Source organism: Myxocyprinus asiaticus, chromosome 13 (assembly GCF_019703515.2).
Source record: "Myxocyprinus asiaticus isolate MX2 ecotype Aquarium Trade chromosome 13, UBuf_Myxa_2, whole genome shotgun sequence".
NCBI classification, from domain to species: Eukaryota; Metazoa; Chordata; class Actinopteri; order Cypriniformes; family Catostomidae; genus Myxocyprinus; species Myxocyprinus asiaticus.
Window position 1 is genome coordinate 34,329,394 of NC_059356.1, and position 26,441 is coordinate 34,355,834.

The 26,441-nt window shown below is 41.6% G+C and overlaps 1 protein-coding gene across 2 annotated transcripts; it reads right to left on the reverse strand.

Moving 5' to 3' along the window:
• Nucleotides 1-2,804: 2,804 nt before the first annotated feature.
• LOC127450857 (ATPase family AAA domain-containing protein 5-like) lies at nt 2,805-26,048 on the reverse strand. Of its 2 annotated transcripts, none has more exons than XM_051715278.1 (23): nt 25,752-26,048; nt 25,415-25,497; nt 21,122-22,839; nt 20,957-21,035; nt 20,698-20,853; nt 20,427-20,568; nt 19,852-19,903; nt 19,551-19,732; nt 19,314-19,462; nt 17,184-17,334; nt 16,706-17,068; nt 16,379-16,475; nt 16,176-16,258; nt 15,937-16,073; nt 15,551-15,722; nt 15,327-15,449; nt 14,878-15,111; nt 14,730-14,794; nt 14,448-14,628; nt 14,200-14,339; nt 12,947-13,815; nt 12,632-12,790; nt 2,805-3,399 (listed from the first exon to the last, which is right to left on the reverse strand). In XM_051715278.1, the coding sequence occupies exons 2-23, from the start codon at nt 25,469-25,471 to the stop codon at nt 3,321-3,323; spliced, it is 5,388 nt and encodes a 1,795-aa protein (XP_051571238.1). In that variant the 5' UTR covers nt 25,472-25,497; nt 25,752-26,048; the 3' UTR covers nt 2,805-3,320. The 2 variants fall into 2 exon arrangements, with proteins under 2 accessions (XP_051571238.1, XP_051571237.1); XM_051715277.1 differs by having other exon boundaries at nt 15,273-15,449.
• Nucleotides 26,049-26,441: the final 393 nt, after the last annotated feature.

Below are 26,441 nucleotides of genomic sequence, written 5' to 3' on the forward strand. Positions count from 1 at the left end.
AAGCGGAAGAGTCTTGAGACGCGGTTTTTTTTTTTTTTTAACTTGACACATTGCCTAAAAAACGGAGAAGAAAACAGCTGGACACGGCGCAACGGTCAAAGCCGTCCGTCTAGCGCATGTTTACCTCGACCACCTACAACATTAAAACCACCTGCCTAATATTATGTACAGTCGTGTTAAAAAGTGTTTGCCCCCTTCCTGATTTCTTTTTTTTTTGCATGTTTGTCACACTTAAATGTTTCAGATCATCAAACAAGTTTAAATATTAGTCAGAGATAACACAAATAAACACAAAATGCAGTTTTAAATGTTATTATTAAGGGAAAACAAAATCCAAACCTACATAGCCCTGTGTGAAAAAGTGATTGCCCCCTAAACCTTATAACTGGTTGGGCCACCCTTAGCAGCAACAACTGCAATCAAGCGTTTGCGATAACTTGCAATGGGTCTTTTACAGCGCTGTGGAGGAATTTTGGCCCACTCATCTTTGCAGAATTGTTGTAATTCAGCCACATTGGAGGGTTTTCGAGCATGAACTGCCTTTTTAAGGTCATGCCACAGCATCTCAATAGGATTCAGGTCAGGACTTTGACTAGGCCACTCCAAAGTCTTCATTTTGTTTTTCTTCAGCCATTCAGAGGTGAACTTGCTGGTGTGTTTTGGATCATGGTCCTGCTGCAGAACCCAAGTTCGCTTCAGCTTGAGGTCACGAACAGATGGCCGGACATTCTCCTTCAGGATTGTTTGGTAGACAGCAGAATTCATGGTTCCATTTATCACAGCAGTTCCTGAAGCAGCAAAACAGCCCCAGACCATCACACTACCACCACCATATTTTACTGTTGGCATGATGTTCTTTTTCTGAAATGCGGTGTTACTTTTACGCCAGATGTAAGGGGACACACACCTTCCAAAAAGTTCAACTTTTGTCTCGTCAGTCCACAGAGTATTTTCCCAAAAGTCTTGGGGATCATCAAGATGTTTTCTGGCAAAAAATGAGACAAGCCTTAATGTTCTTTTTGCTCAGCAGTGGTTTTCGTCTTGGAACTCTGCCATGCAGGCCATTTTTGCCCAGTCTCTTTCTTATGGTGGAGTCATGAACACTGACGTTAACTGAGGCAAGTGAGGCCTGCAGTTCTTTGGATGTTGTTATGGGGTCTTTTGGGACCTCTTGGATGAGTCGTCGCTGCGCTCTTGGGGTAATTCTGGTCGGCCGGCCACTCCTGGGAAGGTTCACCACTGTTCCATGTTTTCACCATTTGTGGATAATGGCTCTCACTGTGGTTCTCTGGAGTCCCAAAGCTTTAGAAATGGCTTTATAACCTTTTCCAGACTGATAGATCTCAATTACTTCATTTCTCATTTGTTCCTGAATTTCTTTGGATCTCGGCATGATGTCGATCTTTTGGTCTACTTCACTTTGTCAGGCAGGTCCTATTTAAGTGATTTCTTGATTGAGAACAGGTGTGGCAGTAATCAGGCCTGGGTGTGGCTAGAGAAATTGAACTCAGGTGTGATAACTTAAATGTGGTTCATGTTTTAACAGGTGGGGCAAACACTTTTTCACACAGGGCCATGTAGGTTTGGATTTTGTTTTCCCTTAATAATAACAACCTTCATTTAAAAACTGCATTTTGTGTTTACTTGTGTTATCTCTGACTAATATTTAAACTTGTTTGATGATATGAAACATTTAAGTGTGACAAACTTGCAAAAAAATAAGAAATCAGGAAGGGGGCAAACACTTTTTCACACCACTGTAGGTCCCCCTCGTGCCGCCAAAACAGCATCAATCTGTATCTTAGAATAGCATTCTGATATGATATTCTTCTCACAATTGTACAGAGCAGTTATGAGTTATCGTAGACTTTGTCAGTTGAAACCAGTCTGGCCATTCTCTGTTGACCTCAGAAGCATTTCCATCCACAGAACAGCCACTCACTGGATGTTTTTTGTTTTTGGCACCATTCCGAGTAAATTCTAGAGACTGCTTTGTGTGAAAATCCCAGGAGATCAGCAGTTACAGAAATACTCAAACCAGCCTGTCTGGCACCAACAATCATGCCACAGTCCAAATCACCGAGATCAAATTTTTTCCCCATTCTAATGGTTGATGTGAACAATAACTTAAGTTCCTGACCTGTATCTGCATGATTTTATACACTGCACTGCTGCCAAACGATTGGCTGATTGGATAATCACAAGGATGATTGTTGGTGCGAGATGGGCTGGTTTGAATATTTCTGTAACTACTGTTCTCCTGGGATTTTCACCCACAACAGTCTCTAGATTTTACTCGGAATGGTGCGAAAAACATCAAGTGAGCAGCAGTTCTGTGAACTAATGCCTTGCTGATGAGAGAGGTCAACAGAGAATGGCCAGACTGGTTTGAACTGACAAAATCTATGGTAACTCAGATAACCGCTCTGTACAATTGTGGTGAGAAGAATATCATATCAGAATGCTATTCTGAGTCAGGTTGGCACTGTTTTGGCAGCACTAGGGGGACCTACACAATATTAGGCAGGTGGTTTTAATGGTGTGGCTGATCAGTGTATAAGAACAATGGCTAAAGAGTGCAGACGAACAAAAAGACATTCGGTGTGAACGGCCCCTAACACAAGATATGAGATTGCGCTCCCTTTGATTACTAAGACTGTTACAACTGCTTAAATCGTCCATATTAAAAAAATTCAAATTACACCTGGCTAACCCAGTAAGCCAGTAATTATATCAATTCCAGTCACTCATTCATCCCAAACTGTCAATCACATTGTAATTGCATAAAAAATAATGTTGCAACATCATTGGTTTTTTACTGGAGGGAAAAAAAAGTTACACATTTGTTGTCCTGAATTCAAGTGAATTAAAATTGCTACATTTAGGAGATGGTTTCACTGTGGAAGTGAAAAAAGATTCATGACTTGAAGTTTCATGAAAAAAAACATCATCTAACACCTGAGTTCCACAACCACATAATGACGAAATAAACAGGGCAACCAGGTAAAATAATATCTGTAAACAAATTCTTATAGCACCATCACATTTACAGAGTTCTTGCAATTTACATACAATTTTTAAGAAAAAAAGTGTTTGCTGGCAAATAGCAAATCCAAATTTATTACTTGATAAAATATTTTGTAAAATTAAAAGTACAAAACATACCGATCTTCATAATGCGCAACAGCAAATTTAAAACATTTCAACACAAATCAGTCCTGTCCGCAAGACAACATAAAACCACACTCCTTATCTGAGTATATATTACTGTATAAATGCATAATTCCAGCAGCACTTAAGTAGCTGCCTAAAGATGTTATTTAAGGGAACTCAGAGGCCAGAAACTCCACCGTGCTTTTGGGAAGAGCGAAGTGTATGCCATTTAAATAGTGCAGGAATCTGAAAAAAAATTTAAAAAAAATAAAAAATTCAGGAAACTGAAGTTCCACATTCAACACAAAATTATCATTAAGTAGGTTTTTAGCACTACAAAACAAGTCAAGTCAGTATGATAACATGGCATACAGAACATAACAGTGGGCATTGACAGGTCCAGATCAAAAAGGGATGGTTTTCAAACAGTAAAACACTCATTTGTGTGGATAAGAATATTTAGAAGAGGAACAAAACAGCACTTACTCATTTATGACCTTATGCTATATTTAAGCTTTGCAAAACCCACATCCTGTCCCTCCGTTGCATTTTGTTTATAGTGCTGGGCCCGTGCACCTTGCCCAAGTTTATTTTCCACACTTCCTTGACAGCTCAGCAAATAATTAGCATCAGTATGAAAACAGATTCAGTAGTCAACATGTTGTACTTTATTTATTGTATGGCATAAGAACATATATTTATAGCAAATTCTTGAGATGCAAGTTGAAATGATAAAGCTGCGGTTAGCATTTTGAGCCATCGGTTATGTGGTTTTATGAACCACATAGTGACATTGACAGTTGTTTCTTTTTTGCTTGACTCTTTCATCTGCTGTAAAGGCTGTGGGTAATCTTAACTAGTGAAATCTACCCACTAATGTTGTCACGGTACCAAAATTTCAGTAGTTGGTAGCGATACCAGTGAGGCCAGATGGCTCCCTGGCCTGAGTCAGGCGATGGGGTATGTGGAGAGCAGGGGGGCGTGGCCGAGCGATGAGGGATGGCTGGGGGAGAATGATCGCAATCAGCCGGGAGAGGGATAAGGTGGAGCCGGAGCTGAAGTTTGAGGGAGAGATGCACGAAGCCTGTACGTGTTTATGTGTCTTTATGTTTATACGTAGCTGGCTGAAAAGCAGTGCGTGTATTTTTTTTTTTTGTTATACACTGAAAACTGTTTATTAAATGACTGACGTGGATTGTTCACCCGGTCCCCACTTCCACATTGAGAACCTGATTTGCCACACGGTACTTTTGACAACACTACTACCCACTGTGCAAAAGGTGTTCCCTTACGACCCTTACATTGGATTTTGCTAATGCATATGGGGAGTGTCCTTCCACACGACCTAGTTGAAACCTCTCCACAATAACGCCAATATTCTAATATTGGCTATGGGGTTTGAGCCCCACTCTTTTAGGTGTGAAACTGTCAGCTATAAAAGCAGGTGCACAAACACCATTCCTCAGAATTTTCTTCCTTCAAGACAGCGATTCATCTCTTGTCTAGAAGCCCTCTACTGCTTCGCCGTCGACTACACGAGTCAGCAGGGGGGATCTTCACGGCAATGAGAAGACACTCCGCTAACCTGCAGTGCTTCGGCGAACATCACCTCGCTGCTTGATACTTCGCTGGTGAACAGGCCACTTCAGCATCCTGATTTCCTGCAGCGCTTCGGCAGGAGTTGTGTATCCTTATAAGCAATTGTATATTGTTTTATTGTGTGTGTGTGTGTGTGTGTATATATATATATAAAAATAATCACTTACGCGTTTGTGTCTTTTTAAAGATGTTGTACCGTAAGTGGTCCTCGTGCGTCAGATCAGCATGATCTGCAATCTTTGTCTGGGCCGCGCCCACGTTGAGTCAGCTCTCATGGAGAAAGACTGCCCTAACTGCGAGGGCATGAGTCTCAAGACGCTTTGCTCGCAAATCGCCCACATTCTGAGGGACAATTCAGCCTCCCGCGCCCTCCCAACCGCCTCTTCTGTGACACCCAAGGGATCACACGAGGAGGCACAGCGGGGCTGTGAAGTTGAGCAGGATGAATTTGATGTGGACCTCGTGCCAGCCCTCGACCCGCAATCTCGGCCTCGTCTCGTTTGGCGGTTCTGACGCTGGGGATGATGACGATGTCATGTCTCTCGCTGCATCAGGCGAGTGGTTAGTGGATGATGCTACCGCCCCTTCCCCCAGTGAGGAGCGTGTACGCGCCACTGACAAGGAGATGCTTCGCATCCTTTGAAGGGTGGTAGAAGAGCTCGATATCAAGTGGTCTGCTCCAGAGGAACCTACACAATCTTGCCTTGATGAATGGTTTCTGCAGTCTGGATGCTGTCAAGCGACCGTGTCCCATAGATCTGCTCCGTTCTTCCATGGAGTTCATAACGAACTGTCAAAATCTTGGCGTGTGCCCTATTCGGCTCGCCCGTGCAGCGATTACATCCACTCTAATGTGGATCACGGGGATGAAAACGGTTATGCCCAACTACCCCCTGTGGATGAGGAGGTAGCAGCACACCTCTGCCCGGTGAGTAGCAGGGCATGGAAATCACGCCCCATTCACCCTTCCAAGCCGTGTCGACTGACGTCCGCACTGGCTGGAAGAGCATACTCAGCAGCAGGCCAAGCTGGTTCAGCACTCTACGCGATGGTGGTGCTCCAGGTCTTTCAAGCCAAGCTCCTCAAGCAAATGGATGAGCAAGGCAACGGACCAGAGACATTCAAAGTGCTCCGCACCGCTACGGACTTAGCGCTGCATGCCACGAAATTCACTACACAGGCCATTGGCAAGTCAATGAGAAATCTGGTAGTTCTGGATTGTCACATCTGGCTGACCCTCACGGGAATGCGTGACAAGGATAAAGCCGCTCTGTTGGATGCTCCAGTGTCTCCAGCCGGCCTCTTCGGTGGCTCTGTGGATAAATTTGCCGAGCATGACTAAGCAACACTCGCAGGTTATGAGACACTTTATGCCGAAACGGAATAATATATCACAGCAGGTTTGCTCCCGATCTGTTTTTAGCCAGCACCCGGCCTAAAGCCCTATGCTCGCTAACTCAGCCTTTTACACATGAGACTTCTTCAGTGCTGGCTCAAGCGCCGTGTGCCACAACGTGTTTGGCGCCATGGGCGCATGCGCATCACTATATCTTGCTGCTATATAGTTGCTCTAGCACCTTGGACAGCTCCTGCCTTTTACCAGTGAGGTGTCACTCTGGGGCAGATTTTCAGGCAGAAAGCGGTGACTACGGACGCTTCCAACAAAAATTGGGGGTTGAGTGTGTGATGGACGCCCGGCTTTCGGCACCTGGACAGGTGCGAGGAAGGCGTGGCACATCAACCGCCTAGAGCTATCAGCTGTATTCCTAGCCTTGAAGGCTTTTCAGTCAGAAACAGCGTACTGTCATTGCTCAGACAACATGACAGTTGTGGCGTATATAAACCGCCAAGGCGGAATTCATTCGCCACTATTGATGAGACTGACACGTCACCTGCTCCTGTGGAGCGAGCGTCATCTACTTTCCCTGAGAGCGACATGTCCCAGGCCATCTGAATTACGGTGCGGACTTATTGTCACGCTGTCGGTCAGTCCTGAGGATTTGGGAAATATTCGGCAAAGCAGAAATTGATCTATTTGCCTCAGTGGAGAACGCCCACTGTCCCCTCTGGTACTTGAAGTCCCAAGCCCTGCTAAGAATGGACGCAATGGCCCACAAATGGCCAGTGAAACACAAATATGCATTTCCCCAGGTGTGCCTAATTCACTCTGTCATATGCAAAGTCCGAGAGGACAAGGAAACAATTCTATTGGTTGCGCCGAAACGGCCAAATCAGCCATGGTTTCTGGAAATGAGAGATGTTAGACGGCTCGCTATGGGAAATACCGCTGAGTAGGGATCTCCTCTCTCAGGCGCAAGGCACAATCTGACATCCCCAGCCCAAGCTGTGGAACCTGCATGTATGGCCCATGAATGGAGCGCACTAAACACACCAGAACTGATGCATTCAGTCATGAACACCATTTTACAGGCCAGAGTGCCGTCCACAAGACGCCTCTATGTGCTAAAATGGAATGTGTTCACTGATTGGTCACATGGCAAAGACCCAATAAACTGCCCCATACATGAAATTCTCATATATCTTCAAGAGCGATTACACGCAGGACTCACTCCATCAATGCTCAAAGTTTATGTGGCGACTATATCTGCATATCACTCACAGGCAAACATGATTTAATCATAAAGTTCCTTAGAGGAGCAAGACGATTAAATCCACCTTGGCCGGCAACAGTCCCGACCTAACTTTGGTCCTAAAAGCACTCACAGGGTCCCCCTTCGAGCTTTTGGACTCTTTGATTTGTGCATGCTCTCTATTAAGACTGCACTATTGCTGGCTCTGGCCTCAATAAAATGGGTCGATGACTTAATGCACTATCAATTGACAATTCATGTCTGGAGTCTGTCCCCGGTCTTTCAAAAGCCACTGTCAAACCCAGAAAAGGCTATGTACCTAAGGTTCTAACCACGCTCTTCAAGCGTTCTTTCCTCCTCCATTTAATTCAGATGAGGAAAAATCCTTGCATTTGTTTTGCGCTACATGCATATGTTGAGCGCACCCGCCAGTTCAGACTGTCTGATCAGCTCTTTGTGTGCTATGGAGGACGCATGAAATGTTCATCTCCCAGCAAAGACTTTCTCACTGGATTGTTGATGTGATTGCCCTGGCTTACGAGTCACAGGGTAATATTTGCCTCATGGTGTGTCTTTACAAGACATACGTTTTGCAGCAGGATGGTCTTCTCAAAACACATTTCCAAGTTTTACAACCTAGACAAAACGTCTCTCTCTTCACAAGTCCTCTTTGTTTAGAGCGCTTGCTATTCCGTTTGCCAAACATATACTTATGCCCCTCCCTTTAAGTATGTGCTCCCCATCATATTACACAACCACCTGCATTCAGGCTGTTGTAATTTACCATAAAGTCACAAGCACTTTCATATAAATAAACTCCCTTCCGGACTGGGTTTGTGAAGTGGCTAATTCATACTATATGACTATAGTTCATATATCCATTCTGAGTGCTCCCCTCCTGACCCAACATGAGGGTCACTCACTGCGGCATACTCATGTCGGTTGCCGTCCCACGAGACTGTGGCGTCATGTTTCCTCTCTGGGAGGTTATGTTGTGTAGTGCGGCGTGATGGGATTCTGTTCCCATATGCGTAAGCAAAACGCAATGTACTGAGTCTTAAAGGAACACCTAGGATACGTATGTAACCTCGGTTCCCTGAGATGAAAGGAACCAGACTCAAAGTTCTTTGAGGTGCGAGCGATGCGCTCTTTGTTCCTCAGTCAGAAAATTCAGAGGAATGGTGTTTGCGTGTCTGCTTTTATAACAGACTAACAGACATCTTCGCGCCTAAAAGGGTGTGGCTCAAACACCATAGCCAATATTAGAATATTGGCATTATTGAAGAGAGTTTTCACTAGGTCATGTGGAAGGACACTTCCCATATTCGTTAGGAAAACGCAATGTCTCGTTCTCTCCGTCTCAGGGAACTGAGGGTACGTATGTAACCGAGACGTTTCCCTTGTCACTATTCAGCCTCTGTGTGGTATCTGAATAACTGGAAGTAATCTCACTTCTACAGAGACTCTAACAAAGGGTAGACTTTTTAGATGTTTCTAGAGCATGGTCTCTATTCATAAACATGGGTGTGTCGTCTTTCAGACATGTTAAGGCGCAGGTCCCCAATGGTTAAGAGAAGACATTGTGTAGTTTTAACCACTTTGATAAATATGAGGTTTAATTACACAGATTGAGAATGTTTGTTACAATATCCAGTCCAAGGTTTGTCTGTTATCAAAAATGTTTTTCTTGCATTCTACCACATGACAAACCAGTCATCTATTCTGAATAATAGAATCAGGATGGTCAGGTGAGTGCCCCTGACTAGAGACTATTTCATGTTACTTTGTAAAGATAGGAGACATAACTATAATCATGATTTTTTAAATTCCAAGCAACAAATCAGATATTTGAGTTTTAAAGCTTGTTGCCCTGTGTCTTAGGTTAATGGATGTACACCGTTCTGTATGAGCAGTTAATGTTATAAATGGAAGTTAGGGTTATCAGATTGTTTTATGTGCACCAAAATGTTTTGTATTGTATTAAAAAGTAAATATACACCAATCAGCCACAACATTAAAACCACCTGCCTAATGTTGTGTAGGTCCCCCTCATACTGCCAAAACAGCACCAACCCACATCTCAGAATAGCATTCTGAGATTATATTCTTCTCAACACAATTGTACAGAGCGGTTGTCTGAGTTACCATAGACTTTGTCAGCTAGAGCCAGTCTGGCCATTCTACGTTGACCTCACTCATCAACAAGGCATTTCCATCCACAGAACTGCTGCTCACTGGAAGTTTTGTTTTTTTGACACCATTCAGAGTAAATTCTAGAGAAATCCCAGGAGATCAGCAGTTACAGAAATACTCAAACCAGCCCATCTGGCACCAACAATCATGTCACAGTCCAAATCACTGAGATCACATTTTTCTCCATTCTGACGGTTGATGTGAACATTAACTGAGGCTCTTGACCCATATCTGCATGATTTTATGCACTGCACTGCTGCCACACAATTGGCTGCTTAGATAATCGCATTGATGACAGTTGGTGCCAGACTGGCTGGTTTGAGTATTTCTGTAACTGCTGATCTCCTGGGATTTTCACGCACAACAGTCTCTAGAATTTACTCAGAATGGTGCCAAAAACAAAAAACATCCAGTGAGCGGCAGTTGTGTGGACATAAACACCTTGTTGATGAGAGAGGTCAACAAAGAATGGCCAGACTGGTTCGATCTGACAAAGTCAACAGTAACTCAGATAACCGCTCTGAACAATTATTGTGAGAAGAATAGCATCTATTTTGAGATGCAGTTTTGGCGGCACAAGGGGAACCTACACAATATTAGGCAGGTGGTTTTAATGTTGTGGCTGATTGGTGTATATTTGTATGGTGAAGATATAAGGTGAAAATGCTACCATTTAAAAATTAATTAAAACATTAAGGATTTTTTCTGCTGGCTGGTCAGGCCAGTAGTTCCGATTTGTTCACTGGCTCCCTCCAAAAAAGAAAATTAAATAAATAAATAAATAAAAGTCTTTTAGTATTTAGTGAGTATTTTTGTATTTATATTTGCCATGAATAATATTTGTATTTTGCATTACATGTTATGTTTTCTTTACAATAAAATAGTTTAGCTGGAAAACAGCTCCCTACTGGCCGCCAAAACACGGAGGGGCGTTCCATCGTCCAGGTGTTGGAGTTCTGGCTGTCATCCGCCAGAGGGTTGAGGAGTGATCGAGGACCAGGCGACGGCGTGTCTGGGAACCGGCGAGCAAGTTTTTTTTCTCTCTCTCCTCTCACTGTCGCTCCGCCTTGCCCTTTCCCTCTCCTCTCTTTTTGTTTTGTTTTTCCCTCCCTTTGTCCCCTCCCCAGCTCTAGAGAGGTGGGGGAAAGCCTGCCGGCAGGCGGGGCCAGAAGGGCAGCAACCTCCTCCCCCCACCCTGCAGTTAGGGGGAGAGAGGGAGAGACACATGCAGCTGCCATGTGTGCGTTTATGTTTTTGTGTCTTTTTGTTTAAGTTCCTATTGAAATATAACTTTGATTGCTCAGCTGGTTCCCACCTCCTCCTTTCCCAAACATAACCTTGTTACATGCGTCTGCGAACATCATCGGCGAATACGTGCTCCTGCCACTGACTTTACTAAAAGAGTAAATCGCAAAGCATTCTTAGTACAGATTTGTTGAACACATTCGTATTTGTTTGCAGCATACTTTGAAAGGCAACATGGTCAACCCTGCAAAATCCCATCCAGAACGCAGAAAAACAAAATATACCCAGCCTTTACTGATGTCACCAAGACTATAGACCTATTCACGCTAGCACCATCTTTGATTTTTAATGGTAATGACAACGAGGCTGTGAGGAATAGACTTGCAGTCTCTTCTATGGGCTGTACTGCAGTTTAGTGTTTTTGGATCATTCCACGGACAAAACATTGATAAAATATCTGTCCAAGAACATTTAGTATACAAAGAACTCCAGACAACATGAGTTGTGGAAAATCAAATGTGATCTAGGAGCTTTATACAGCTTTATACTGTTCATGTCATTAAAGAGACTGTAAGTCTATCCCTCACAGCATTGCTGTTATTCCCATTAAAAATCAAAGATGGCACTAGCGTGAATAAGGTCTATCAGAAATTATTCTCACAGGTTTCGACAAATCCTTATCTATGTTTTCTGGCTAGATAGTGTTACATCGGTAGTAAGTTTAATTCAGCAGAATTTGCAACAACAATTTTCAATATAATCACAGAAATCCAAATGATTAGGTTTGCAAGACATAAAAACACATTTCCAAGATCAATGAATGTAACTTTTAGTGACAACACAGCACTGGCTTGGTCTGGCAAGTTGAAGTTCTGTCAACTGGCCCGAAACTCTTTCTGACTGGCCCCTGGCCACTGGGCTATCCTTATTGTTGAGCCCTGGTAAGTGTATTTTTGGTATTTCAGTGATGAGAAACTCATTCATTTTAGATGCAGGTATGGCTTGTTCTTTACAGGTTATGCAAATTAGCAAGTTCCCTGATGCCCAAAACAGCTGGGAAAAACCATAAACTGAGGTGTGTTTGATAAAATATTCCCAAATTGATCTCAGTGGTCTTTCAAAATGCCTGTAGCATAATGTATGGCTAACTGAATATTAATTCCTGACTCTGTTAGTGCGCCACCTAGTGGACAAATCAGGGATGAGATTCCTATTGAGAAACAGATGTCTGCCATTATAAAGCATTAATAAACCTCATTTAAAAAATGAAAAGATAGGGACCTGGGTAGCTCAGTGGTAAAAGATGCTGGCTACCACCCCTGGAGTTCGCTAGTTCGCTAGTTCAAATCCCAGGGTCTCCTAAGCAACCAAACTGGCCCGGTTGCTAGGGAGGGTAGAGTCACATGGGGTAACCTCCTCATGGTCGCTATAATGTGGTTCGTTCTCGGTGGGGCGCGTGGTGAGTTGAGCGTGGATGCCGCGGTGGATGGCGTGAAGCCTCCACACGCGCTATGTCTCCGTGGCAACGTGCTCAACAAGCCACGTGATAAGATGCGCGGTCTGACAGTCTCAGATGCGGAGGCAACTGGGATTCATCCTCCGCCACCCGGATTGAGGCAAATCACTACGCGACCACGAGGACTTAAAAGCGCATTGGGAATTGGGCATTCCAAATTGGGTGTAAAAGGGGAAAAATCCCCCTAAAATTTTTTTTAAGGGAAATCATCATTTTGCAATCACTAATATCACAGAAAATTTATGAGCATTAACTTGACACCATTCTAATATGCACTTAGTATATTCATAAATCTGTACTTTGGATGGCCTTTGAATGTCGCTGATAAACTCACCTGCGCTTGATCTTTCCCTGCTCCTTCAGTCTCTCTGACCTACAAATGGTACGTAGAGAGGGGAGATAGTCCAGAGCCGCTGCTGTTCGGTTCCACAGTGTTCCAGCTGACCTGCTGGAAAGCACTGATTTCATCACCTCACTCTTCCTCTCCATCACCCTGTAAAACACAAGATAAACTCATACCGTCTCACCTTTTTGTATGCCTTGTACCAACTGCCTTAATGGAAACAATGAAGTCAATGTAATGCTAAACACACTATATTGAATAGTTTTTAATGAAAAACAAAAAGCTACATGGAAGATTCATTCTCACCTTGATTCACAGGGCGTCATTTGAGTGAGACTGAAACCTTGTCTGTGTGGAGCCACGAGGAGGGTGAGCTCCTCCTCCGCCTCTCTTCGGATCTCCTCCTCCAGTTCCTGAGCTCTTCCCCAGGCCTCGGTGATCGCAGCCCTACACTTCCTAAAACTTAAATGACCCAGTGTAGAGTGGATTTCCTCTGCACTGATCCCATTTACCTGGCTGCCACACTGTAACCGAACCTCATCGGTCATCCCGCTTTTGACTTCTGCACCAGTCCAGCCAAAGTAGTGTGGTCTGCAGGAACCCTCAGTCTGAGATGGCTGGTAAAACAGTGACGAGTCCAGGAAGGACATGTGGTCCATGTACTCTGCTAAACTGTTCAAGCACTGTGACACTGGCACATTCTTCTTTCTGTCGGCTTCAGTTAACACAGCACATCTCAGTTTCACTGGTGCAGCTTGAGAAACATGTGACTCCTTAACAGGCTGATCTGCTGGTTCCTCATTAGTCCTTTGAACAGGAGCATTGTTGGGCTTTGGTATCAAGAGGCACTCATCCTCCGACTCTGAATCAGACTGGAAAACATCTTTATTGGTCATGCAGAGCTTCTTCCTCCCCCTCATTCTGGAGGACACCTTAAGAGGACTTCCATCATCAGAGGGCTCTTCCAAAACTTTTAAACTCAAAGTCTGAGTTACTTGCTCAGGTTGGGACGGTGGGTGTGGTGCTGCTTGTGATTTGAGGGAAGATGGCGATAAGGGTCGAGTGGGCAGAGGGAGCAGACTCACAATATTGGAATAGAGAAGATCTACTCCCCTTCGCTGGACCTCTGAGAGAAGATCCCAGCACCTCACACTCTCAAGTACTGATGACTCATGCTATAAAATGGGAGCCAATTGATCAGGAACAAAATTCTTTAACTTTATACATTTAAAATAATTATACATTTTGGTGTACAAATGCCTGCAATAAGATTTGAGATTTGAAGGCCATTACTCTCAATGGATAGAAAATCATAATAACTGTCTTTACACAAGCATTCACAGAGCAAAATCTAGCCAATGAAATATTTTTTGAGTAAAGCAAATCTAGAAGAATTTATATTCAATATATTAAAATTCCACAACTTTCTAAGAATTTAGTCATTTAAATCACTTTTCCCACACATGAACAAATCATAATTCCAGGTTTTCCAAGACCATGGGAACTCATAATGACATTTGTGTTATGTTTTAGAGATTAAAAAAAAAAAAAAACCTCACCTTCAGAAGTGAATCTGCAACATTTTCTGTTTGCAAATTCAGGATCCCCAGCAAACTCTCTGTGCAAGCAGTGTGGCAGGGTGGTAAACTATCGACACACATACCATCAGCTTTGACAGACTGAACCTCACATTTGAGCTCTATGGGGTAAAACAAAACCTTTCTGTTACTGAATATTCACATACAGGTATTATGGAATCCTCAGACAGCTTTTAGCATCCCTTTTCAGGATCTTTAAAATATGTTACCTGAGGAAGGTAGAGGCCTTTGCACCTGCTGTCCACCACCACTGCAGGCCCAGAACTGCAGGTGCAGCAGGCTCTGACGAATATCACATCTGTTCCAGTCCAGCAGTGAGGACATATCTTTATTGTCTGTCCTCATGTTTTCTGCCAGACACAGCAGCTGTAGGTAACTGGACACATCTGCCTGAAAGAGCCCAAAGCTTTAACTACCACAGCTAGGAAGCACACAACATAGTGGAGACATTGTTTTTGCAGAGAAAAAGGCAAAAAATAAAGTGTCCCTACCACTGAAGGAGCTTTAAAATGGATTTCTTCAAAGTACCCATCAAATGAAGCACCAAAGGTCAGATCTGCAAGAAAAAGAAAAGGTCCCATGATGACCAATTCATTATTTACAAACTCATGATTCTATGCGCTTTCTAATTCCACTTACCACTGGTTGTTAGAATCACTGGTCTCTTGGTTGTGGTCATGAAGGTTTTTACTGCAGCCAGGAACCCAGTGTCATCATCAAATATGACGTCCACCTCCTCGAATAAGATAAGGGATGTTGCCGTTCTCTTGCCCTGGTCTTCATTGGATATCTTGGTCCCTGCTGGTGTTCCACTAATGCTCTCTTTGCTTTCGTTGTCTGTGTCCTTTGCTTTAGTAGACTTCTTTTTACATGCTTTGAAAACAGAGAAAAAGCGATAAATATTGTAGGAAGCTTGGCAACATGAAGCATGAAAACAATTTCCAAAATAAAGCTGTCAGCTGGATTAAACCTCAATCTATTCAACATTCATGTTTGGTGATGATTCACTAAGATCAGTGTTTTTGTATTGTTACCAGGCTGTGCTTTCTTGTCTAGATTGTTTGCTTCTTTGCCTGTAGAACTTCCACCTGCTTTGAAGAAACTGGCCAGAGAAGTAGGAGCCAAGCTGCCTCTCTTAGACAGAGCACTTCGAGGAGACTGATGAGGCTTCCTGGGAGATGATACAACCCTTCTGGGAGAGTTCACCTTTCCTGTGATTAGAGGAAAGATGTTGAAGTATTACACCCAAATTCACACTTCACATTCGTTATGTAAATAAATATCAAGAATTAACAGTGGGATGTGCACATACTTGGGGAGGTGCCAGGTTTGGGGTTGGTACCGGTGCTGCTATAATTGCTGAAGTAGGACGGTTTGTGGGCATTAACACCCTGGATGTCCACTTGGTGAGACTGAGTGGCTTCTTTCAGCTGAGATAAGATCTGACGACCACTTCTTTGAGAAGAAGAGTTCACTTCAAATACCTGGAGGGTGAAAACCAACAGGCTGGGTTGCAACGTTTTCCTTTCTAAAGAACACCAGACAGTGTTCAAAATGAGAACTTCAAGACACAACTCCTCCTTTCAGAGATAACATGAAGAGTGCATTCAAGACTATAAGTTTATAGCTCACAAGAGATATCCTACCCATTTTATAAACATGCTAAAATATGGATCTGAATTGAAAAATGAACCAGACCTTGAAACCCAGTTCCTGAGCACAGGCATACACCGCAGCAGTTTTTCCCACCCCAGTGGGTCCAATTATAAGCAGTGTGTTACACAGATCTTCCATCTCTTCTAGTCCCTCACCACCATCCCCTAAGAGCCAAGAGTCTGCATAGATATACAGGTGGGACAGTTAGGACTCATGGGTTGTGAACGTGGCAGGCAAAACAGCAGGTACTGTGTACTTGCTCTTGTGTAAGCTTTAAATACCATTACTGTCCTCCTCTTGCTTCTTTTCTTGCTGTTTTCTCTTCTCCTCCCGATCAGCTCTCAATTTCCACTCTTTCAGCCAGCTAACAGCAATTAAACAATCAAAATAAAAATGCAAGAAAAACGTCATCACTTGCATGTCAATTAGGAAATGGAATGATTTCCAATCTTGGCATCAATGAAATTCAATTAAAAGGCAAGACCTGTGCAGTCTCCGAACAGATTCCATATTTCCAATTACATCATTTGAGTGCTGTGGCTGATATTTCTCTGACCAAAGCACATCCTCTTTCACCCCATCTACAAGAGAGAGAATAAACAACTATATTAAAAATGTCACACAGTAAAGTAGACTGAATTTTAAGTAAGTCAATTTACACAGTAAATTGAAGAATCACAAGTAAGTCTGTACATGCTTTAAAAGAGTTTAAGTTGTCTTTGATAGGAAGACACCTATTCCGTATTTACAAAGATTAATTATTTTCTAAATACTGCCTCTTAAGATTATTTTGTTTAATTTAATTTCTTACCTTCTGTGCCTGTAGCTCCTGGCACAGGGGAATCCAGTGTAATGGGAGACTCACTCTGGTTTCCCACAGGTGAGGTTAACTCTGCAGGCTTCGGCTCTTCTTTCTTATTTTGTCTCTGTGATCGACCTCTTCGATTTCTGACAGAAGGCACAGTTTCAGTGACATCCTGTGCTACTGGACCCCCTGACTTCCCTGATGGTGGACTTCCATCGATCACTATGACGTCCCCTTCTATGTGACTGGACTTTGTTTTTTTCCCCACTTTGCCGGTTCCTTCCCCTTCATCAACACGCTTCCGTTTTCTTCCGATGCCTGACTTCGATGATCCAGCAGGGCAGAATGTTTTAGCCTCAACTTCAGGTCCTATATAGAACACAATAAGTACAGTATAAATACAAAGAAAAATCAATGAATCCTGTTGACTTATGGTCATCTCTTGTGCCTTAATTTAACAGTGTTAATTTAATTTTACAGTCACCTGATGCAGAGGCCTGAAGGTTGTAGTCCTCATGTCTCTTAACAAAGTGTGTGAAGAATCTCTGGTGAGGGAAAGAGGGATTGGAGTTTCTGATCTCCTCCAAAAGATGCTGCCTGACAGGCTCAGAAATCTCTTTCCAACAGCAAAAAACCTTGACATAAAAGAAAAGTAAAATTTCTTATGTAAAATGGATGGAGACTTTTATTATCACTGTCAGATACACACAAATATCACTGAAAAGGTTATCTTTAAAAACACACACAGTGCATTCAGAAAGTATTCAGATCCCTTCATTTTTTTCACATTTTGTTATGTTGCAGCCTTATGGCAAAATGCTTTAAATTGTAGATTTAAAGATTTAAACAATCTACACTCCATACCCCATAATGACAAAGCAAAAAACAGATTTTTGATAACTTTGCAAATTTATTAAAAAGAAAACTGAAATATCACACTGACACTAAGTATTCAGACCCTTTGCTATGACACTGGAAATTTAGCTCAGGTGCATCCCATTTCTCTGGATCATCTTTGAGATGTTTCTTCACTTTGATTGGAGTCCATATGTGACAAATTCAATTGATTGGACATGATTTGGAAAGGCACACACCTGTCTCACAGCTGAAAATGCATATCAGAGCAAAAACCAAGCCATGAGGTCAAAGGAACTGCCTGCAGAGCTCAGAGACAAGATTGTGTCAAGGCACAGATCTGGGGAAGGCTACAAAAAAAAAAATGTTGGCTGCATTAAAGGTTCCCAAGAGCACAGTGGCCTCCATAATTCTTAAATGGAAGAAGTTTGGCACAACCAGGACTCTTCCTAGAGCTGGCCGCCTGCCCAAACTGAGCAATCGAGGGAGAAGGGCCTTGGTAAGAGAGGTGACCAAGAACCCGATGGTCACTCTGGTTGAGCTCCAGAGATCATGTGTGGAGATGAGAGAAACTTGCAAAAGGACAACCATCACTGCAACACTACACCGATCTGGGCTTCATGGCAGAGTGGCCAGACTGAAGCCCTCCTCAGTGCAAGACACATATAAAAGCACCTAAAGGACTCTCAGACTGTGAGAAACAAGATTCTAAATGAAGATTTAACTGTTTAGCCTCAATTCCAAGTGTCATGTCTGGAGGAAACCAGGCACCACTCATCACCTGCACAATACCATCCCAGCGGTGAAGCATGGTGGTGGTAGAATCATGCTGTGGAGGTGTTTTTCAGCGGCAGGGACTGGGGGACTGCTCAGGGTTCAAGAAAAGCTGAACGCAGCAAAATACAAAGATATCCTTAATGAAAACTAGAGCCCTCAGGACCTCAGACTGGGCTGAAGGTTCACCTTCCAACAGGACAATGGCCCTAAGCACACAGCCAAGACAAAGCAAGAGTGGCTTAGGGACAACTCTGTGAATGTCCTTGAGTGGTCCAACAAGAGCCCGGACTTGAACCCAATCGAACATCTCTGGAGAGACCTGAAAATGGCTGTCCACCGACGGTCCCCATCCAACCTGACAGAACTTGAGAGGATCTGCAGAGAAAAATGGCAGAAAATCTCCAAATCCAGGTGTGCAAAGCTTGTCGCATCATACCCAAAAAGATCTGAGGCTGTAATCGCTGCCAAAGATGCTTCAACTAAGTACTGAGTTAAGGGTCTGAATACTTATGTCAATGCGATATTTCAGTTTTTTCTTTAGTTATCAAAAATCTGGTTTTTGCTTTGTCATTATGGGGTATGGAGTGTAGACTGAAGTGGGGAATTTCTTTTAAGCATTTTAGCATAAGGCTGCAACATAACAAAATATGAAAAACTTAAGGGGTCTGAATACTTTCTGAATGCACTGTATATTCACAAGAAACATTTAAAGGGATAGTTCATCCAAATATGAAACTTCTGTCAAAAGAAGTTGTTAGCCCTTAGTCACCACACTTTCCTTTTATGGAAAACAGATGCAATGAAAGTGAATTGTTACTGAGGGTAACATTTTGCCTGACATCTCCTTTTGTGTTCATTGGAAGAAAGTAAGTCATACAGATTTTAAACAACACAAGGGGGGACAAAATAATGACAGAATTTCTTGGGTGAACTCCCCCTTTAAGTTTAGAAATTGTCAAAAAAAAAAAAAAAGACCACAAACCCGCTGGCAAAATGTTCTCTTGGTAGGAATTGTAGTATAATCCAAAGACCTCTCCAAAAACATCAGTGGTGCAGATGGTAAATTATAGGACTCCTTTAAGCAAATTAGGAAGGGATTTGAAGGCCACCCGAGGTTCCACAATGAACAATCTGACAAAGAAAGGGAAAGAAATTAGCACAATAGTCCCCTACACATAAACATGGGCCTCCAAAAGAAGAATGAAATGTGCAACCTTACCTGCAGCCCTTTGTTGGATATGCAACACCATCTGGAATGAAGCACAAGCTTGATTGTAAGCCTCTTGGCTGGCTGCTGTCTTTGCAATCTGCTTTTTAAATGACTCTGGAAGACCACTCTTCAGAAACTCTCTCTTTGCTCTGAACTGTTCATCATCTTGAGAGTTCTCCGATGCCTCTAGACTTAAAGGGGAGAGGTGAGGTCAAGGCATTTATTAGAATTTTTACAATACACAGTGAAGTTCAGAGAATTAAAGAGATCAAGTCTGTTTATTTATTGTCTGTAATTAATAGTGTAATACCTGCTGTCATCAAAGATTGTGATGACACCTGATGGTCTCTGAGCTTTTTTCTCTACAAATAGAAGAGAGTTTAGAAGCTGAAAAAGTTAATGGACATTTATCTTCTTTTTTTTTTTTTTTTCAAACAACCATTTTGCACTTTCCACAACAAAAAAAAAAAAAAAAAAAAAAAAGAAAGAAAGAAAGAATAAAGGGCACTGACATTTTTTTTTTTTAACTTGTGTAATTTCTTACTAGTGCCACCATCTCAAATTGCAAAAATAAACGTGGTTTTCAAAACCGAATGCACCCATGTCTGCCGTTAATTGAACAATCAGTTAGTCCAGCCTCTAACTCATGGCATTGGTCAAGTTAAAGTTTTTGTGTCTGATTAGACAGGCTGCTCAGAATAAACAGGGGAATTTTCAAAGCGCCACAGAGACACAGTGTTTATAGTTTGAGAAAATGAATTTGTGAATGGCTTACTTATAGTTGTCTTTGCATGTTAGAGCTGGGATAGGAGAAAGTATTTTGACACCGAAAAAGCTACACACTTAAGCTTTTGCTTTTATTACTTTTATATAGGAGTAATTTACCTGCAGAAGTCTTGAATGCTTTGTTTTGAACTGTACTTTTCCCCAAAACCTCATTTAAACTGCGATGATTTTTCTGTTTTTTGCTGCTTTCCTCTGAAGTTACTCTGGTGCATTTACTCTGCTCCAAAAACACTACTGAGTCCTAAAAGGAAGACATTGAACAACAAAAAAATTGTACAAATGAGAGAATAACTAAAGCCATTATTAGCTGCAGTTCATGTGTAAACTCAAAATTTACATCAGTGTACTTAAGATGTATTCACTATCATACCTCATCCTCACAGTAATTAACGATGGATTCTTTGCTTCTTGAAGAGCGTCGTAGAGTTTCCTTTTCCTTAATAGTGTCTTTTTTACTTTGCTGAATAGCTTTGGCTTTCTGCACCAGCTTTCTAGCCTTTTTTCTTTTTTTACTTGCATTTAAGTCCTAGCAAACAGAATTTTTTGGGAGTTATCTTAAGTAATATCTGCAAATTTCATGAAAAAAAATGATTCTCCTCACCACAAAATCATTCAGAAGTGTTAGTTACCTTTATTGCAAGAGGACTTGATATTTCAAAATCTCCAGCTCTTGTGGCAGATGATGGAAATACTCTGGTGATTTTCATCCTGGCAGATAATAATTGAATTAAAGATTATAAAACACAAGGAAACAATTCAAAGAGATTATGGAACGTTAAGTAAGTTGATCATACCTGATGGGGCTGCCTTTCGGGTCTGGTGGGCAGAGCATTTCAGCTCTATAAATGCCCCTTTTCAGCCTGTGTTCCTTTGGGGTGGAGGCCAAGGAGGGTGTATTTTGGGTCACATCATCATTTACAGTGTTCTCTTGCTTCCCTTTAGTCTGTGACGTGGCATCTGTATTGAGCACAGCAGCTGACTGTCTACGTAAAAGCTCTCTGTTCGACCTCCTCAGCTCTCTTACAGTCTGTTTGCCATTATCTTCATCATCAGCTAAGCTACTTTGTTTGTCAACCTCCATCTCTGTAGAAAGTTCCTTGGGTTTCGGAGTTGGAACTAGTGCATCTTCAGCGGCCTTTGCTTGTCCCTTCTTCCCAGGCTTACTAACTCGCTTCTTTTTGTCACCAGTACTGCTTGTCTGTTCTTCATTCTGCTCAGAGCCGGTCACTTCTGATTTGTTCTCCAGAGATTTTTCTTGTTCCTCGCCTACTGCCTCAGGAACTTTCTCTTGAACCTGGCTCTGCTTGCTCTGACCCTTGTTGGTTTTGCTTTTCACTCCTTCAAGGCTAGGCTGCTTGAAGGCATTCATAAATTGCTTTCTCTCTGCCTCAGTGCTTTTAGGCATGGGGCTGGACTCCACCACATCAAGTTCCAAATCTTCCTCCAGAAGAACAACATTAGATTTCCTTTTGTGGTCAGGCAATACATCTGGTTTAACCTCTGGTGTAGGAACAGATGAAGTCTTGTCCTCTTTTATCTGACCTTTTCTATTTCTACTAAAAATAGATGCGACTTTCAACTCCTTGACCACCTTGACTGACTCATGATCGGGAGAAATGGGATGTACCTCTGCTTGGATCGTGAGAGTTCGGGGTGACACCTGCACAGGACCAGTTGCAGAGTCACTCTGATCAATACAGGTGTTTTGTTCACTTACAGTGTCAGGAGCAATGCAGTCAGGCTTGGGAATAGCATTACCTGCTTCCTGCTCTTGGCTCTGATTTTGCAGGAAGTCTTTAAATGATATTGTGATGGTGCTGCTACTCTGCATGGCTGTCATATCTGCAGTGTTCTCTGATTTAGTATCACAAATCGGCTGCTCAGACTCTTGAGCATCACTGGCACACTGCTTAGTCTCTTCAGAAGCACCTTTTGCTTTTCTATTTCTCCTCACAGAAGATTTCTTGCTCTTACCCTTGCTCTCTACAGGAGCATTCAGTGCAGAACTTTCCACAGAATTCTTAACCTTCATGGCATTTGGATCAGGCTCTGTGGCTTTTTTCCTCCCAGCTGATTCCTTGTCTGAAGAGACATTATGACTAGTCTGAGTCAGAAGGGCAGAAGTGTCACTACCCTTGGTAGAAGAGATTGCACTTTCCTTCACAGCTGATTCACTGGGGCTCTCTAACAAGACAAGATCCTCTGTGACCTCTTGTGAATCCACCTGTTTGGACTTCTTGTTTTCCTTGGACTTCCTGGTTCGTTTCTGGCCCTGTGCCCTTACAGGTTTACTAGAGGTTTCAGAGCTTCTAACTTGCTCTGAAATTTGCAGGGAGTTGTCTTTTGCTACCGGAGAGCTTTTTATTTGTGCAGGGGAGGTCTTCTTAAAGTAGTCCATAATGTTGTTTGAACGCGGTGGGGAGAACTGTTTTTCCACTTGCTTGGGCATAAAGTAATTAGTAATAGTCCTGACAGGTGGTGCATCTGCATCCTTCCTCAATTTCTTGCATGGCTAGAGGCACAGAAACAAGAGATTATGGGTTAAGTTTCCCAAAAATGAAAATTCTGTCATAATTTACTCATCATTATGTTGTTCCAAACTGTTTAACTTTCATCTGTGGAAAACAAAAGAAGACATCATGTAGAACAGGGTTTCTCAATCACTGGGTCATGACCCAAAAGTGGGTTGCGGATCATTGTCTGCTGGGTCACAAGATCTTTTCTGTCAGGAGTACAAATTACCAATTAGAAGTATAGAACTGTACACTTGCAATGTTTGGGGCAACAGTGACCTCTATTGTTGAATCGTGTTTGTATCTCCAGGTTTACGTAAACGACCGTAAGAGGCAGCATTTCTCTGATGTTAATTATTAGCTGTCCAATTACAATAATCCATCAATGCTATGAATCGTTCTTTTTGGACAAGGTCTCTTTATGTAGTGTTGCATGTGCTAGCTCCATACATCCATTTCTGGACATCATAATTTCAGAGCGGCAGTCCCAAGTAGGGCTGCCACACCCGTACCATAAAATACATGTTTGTCCCATATTTAAAGATGAAATGATGCATCCAGTATCTAATCAATACAGGACATGATTTGTCCTGTATTTAAGCTGGTCCGATGGCGTCACCATGAAATCGTTCAAGGTCATTAATTTAACCTTGATATTCATTTGAAACTGTGCCTACGGTGGGAAAAGGACTGTCTGAAAAGTCCTCACATTGTGCTAAAAAAATGTGCTAAAACTTTGGAGGGTGTAGTAAGGGACCATCTGAAAACTTCAGTCAGCAGCACTAAAGCTACACATATTGGGCTATAAATATTAGGCCGCAATATTATAAGCATATAAACTTAATTCGATTCTGGAGTGTAAAACAACACAAAAAAATCTTGTTTGACCATTCAGGCCATCTTGTCTGACCAATAAGTGTTGTCCGACTCCCAAAATAATGACCCTTATGAGCCTTCTCTTTTGAATCTTTTGCGCAACACACAGTGCACCCAGTGTTGTCCGACACCCAATGAATGACTTTTATATGTCTGTTTTTTTTAACAGACTTACTGGTGTAGTCCGATTCACATGCAAATGGCCCTTATGAGCAGGTTCTTTTTAGTGAATCAAAGTCACGTATACATCAGTCAGAGTGGTTACTGAATTAATCTGATACTGATGCCCAAGTTATGAATGTCCAACTCGAAATGAAATAAGAACTGTTGAAATCTAACAAGCATGTAGTACAACATTATATTACATAACACAGTCCAAACAGTCTCTGGAACTGTTACTATGTAGTTCAACCAAAAAGAACATTCTCTCATCATTTACACACCCTCAGGCCATCCCAGATGTGTATAACTTTCTTCTGCAGAATACAAAGATTTTTTAGAAAGAATATCTCAACTCTGTAGGTCCATATAATGCAAGTGAATGGTGGCCAGAACTTTGAAAGTCCAAAAAGGACATAAAGACAGCATAAAAGTAATCCATCCGACTCCAGTGGTTTAATCCACGTCTCCAGTGGTTTAATCCAAGTGATATGATAGGTGTGGATGAGAAACAGACTTATATTTAAGTCATTGTTAACTATAAATCTCAACATTTACAATCTTCTTTTTGTTTTTCTTTTTTGGTAATTCGCATTCTTCGTGCATATCAATACCTACTGGTGAGTAGGTCAAAGATGGAGATTTTCAGTAAAAAAGGACTTAAATATTGATCTATTTCTAATCCATCTTTATCATATCGCTTCAGAAGACATGGATTAAACCACTGGAGTCATATGGATTACTTTTATGCTGCCTTTATGTGCTTTTTGGAGCTTCAAAGTTTTGGTTTCCATTCACTTGCCTACAGAACTGAAATAATATTCTAAAAAAAAATCTTCATTTGTGCTGGGATGCCATGAGGGTGAGTAAATGATGAGAGAATTTTCATTTTTGGGTGAACTATCCCTTTAATGTTGTACTTCAGACCTGTGAGATTTCAACCAGGCAGTACAGCTACTAACTGGTTGTTCATATGACAATGTGCTGTTTAACATACACATGAGTTTTGTTGTAATCAGTGGAATAATTTAATAATAATAACATAAAGGTTATCACATTTCCTGTATGTTTAGAATTGTATTTAATTTATAGTTGGGATTAATTATCAGATTGCATTTCAGCCTTTAAAAGAATTGTGTTAAATTTATTTCTGATTTGTTTTATCTTCTCTGTAGAAATCTGAAATGATTTCATCATTTGGCAACAGGCTGCTGAGGGCAGTAAATGCAATAAGAATTGCATTTCTTTCTTCCAAATAATTCCTCCTCAAAAGTAGGCTACTGAAAGAATCGTTAAGAGGAATTGGAACTGTTACATTTCTTACGAATCCAATCCCTACAGAATATAAAATGAAAGAAAACAATGTAAGTAACTAAAGGTTACACGGAAGTAACACGGAAGAAGGAAAGTCATACAGGTTTGGAACCACACAAGGATGAGAAAAAAAATAACTTTTGGGTGAAATATCCCTTTCAAGAATTCAAATGTAATGTCAGAACAAGACTTTGCCATTTAATAAAGCCTTTTTAATACACATACCTGACCCTCAAAGTCCTCCATGACAGCTGCCATAGCAACAGCAACAGCCCCAGCCATTGTTGATTTACCTCCAAACTAATAGCCTGTACACATTAAACAATTCAAAACAAAAATATTTAAGCAATTTCAAAACATGCATAATATAGGTTTCAGTTAAAAATGTTTTACAATATGTGTTTGTATAAAACTGAGAAAAAAGCTCCAATTTCAGTATGAATAAACTCAACAGAAAACACAATTTATGTGCCAGTTATCTTACTGCAATCCAACTACCAAGCTGAGAAAGTTAACCTGTCAACTATGTTTATATCGATAAAGCACCCATGCAGACACTCACCGGTTCTTTTTCTTTCTTCAGGGATACGTTGATACATACTCCAAAATTACAAGTGGACAAGGCATAAAAAGCTATCTGTATACAACAGTGCGTTTTAGTGAACACAATGCATATCTATCTACACATTTCTTAAACAACACACATGCCAAAAACTAGCTAAAAATAAACATAACATGTGCTATTACGCATCAACAAATCCGCCTTCCATGAAAATGGTATCTAGAGAATCGGACGTGCTGTTGAAGCAACCGTTTAAAGCCAATATTCTGTAATAACATAGGATTTAATATAGATGAATTGTTTTCGACAAATGGCGCCAAATATCATAGACTTCTTTCACCGCGCCGGCTCCACCAATCACAGCTCGTGACGTCATTCAAGCAGAAACCGGAAAAGGCGCGTTTTCAAATTACATTGGATTTCAAAATAATAACATTCATTTTGGGGGAGGCTTGGCAAATAAATAAATAAATAAATAAATTACTTTTTGGAGGAGGCTTGGCAAATAAATAAATAAATAAATTAAACAAATAAACAGATAAGTAAATAAACCGTAAATTAACAATATGTACCTCTCAAACACCTAACCTTTCACATTGAATTACCTTAAAGTATTTTAAAATCTTTTTTCCTACACAAATTTCACATTGAAATAGTGTGAAACATACGTTAACGCTGAATATTTTTTAT

What these genes read in the sequence shown, in the direction of transcription:
- LOC127450857 (XM_051715277.1), bottom strand. Translation starts at nt 25,471, where the DNA reads ATGGCTGGGGCTGTTGCTGTTGCTATGGCAGCTGTCATGGAGGACTTT. An exon ending in GCAAGAGGAGGACAGTAATG is followed by an intron (nt 16,074 to 16,175) that starts GTATTTAAAGCT and finishes ATATCTATGCAG; the next exon opens with ACTCTTGGCTCTTAGGGGAT. An exon ending in ATGACGCCCTGTGAATCAAG is followed by an intron (nt 12,791 to 12,946) that starts GTGAGAATGAAT and finishes TGTGTTTTACAG; the next exon opens with GGTGATGGAGAGGAAGAGTG.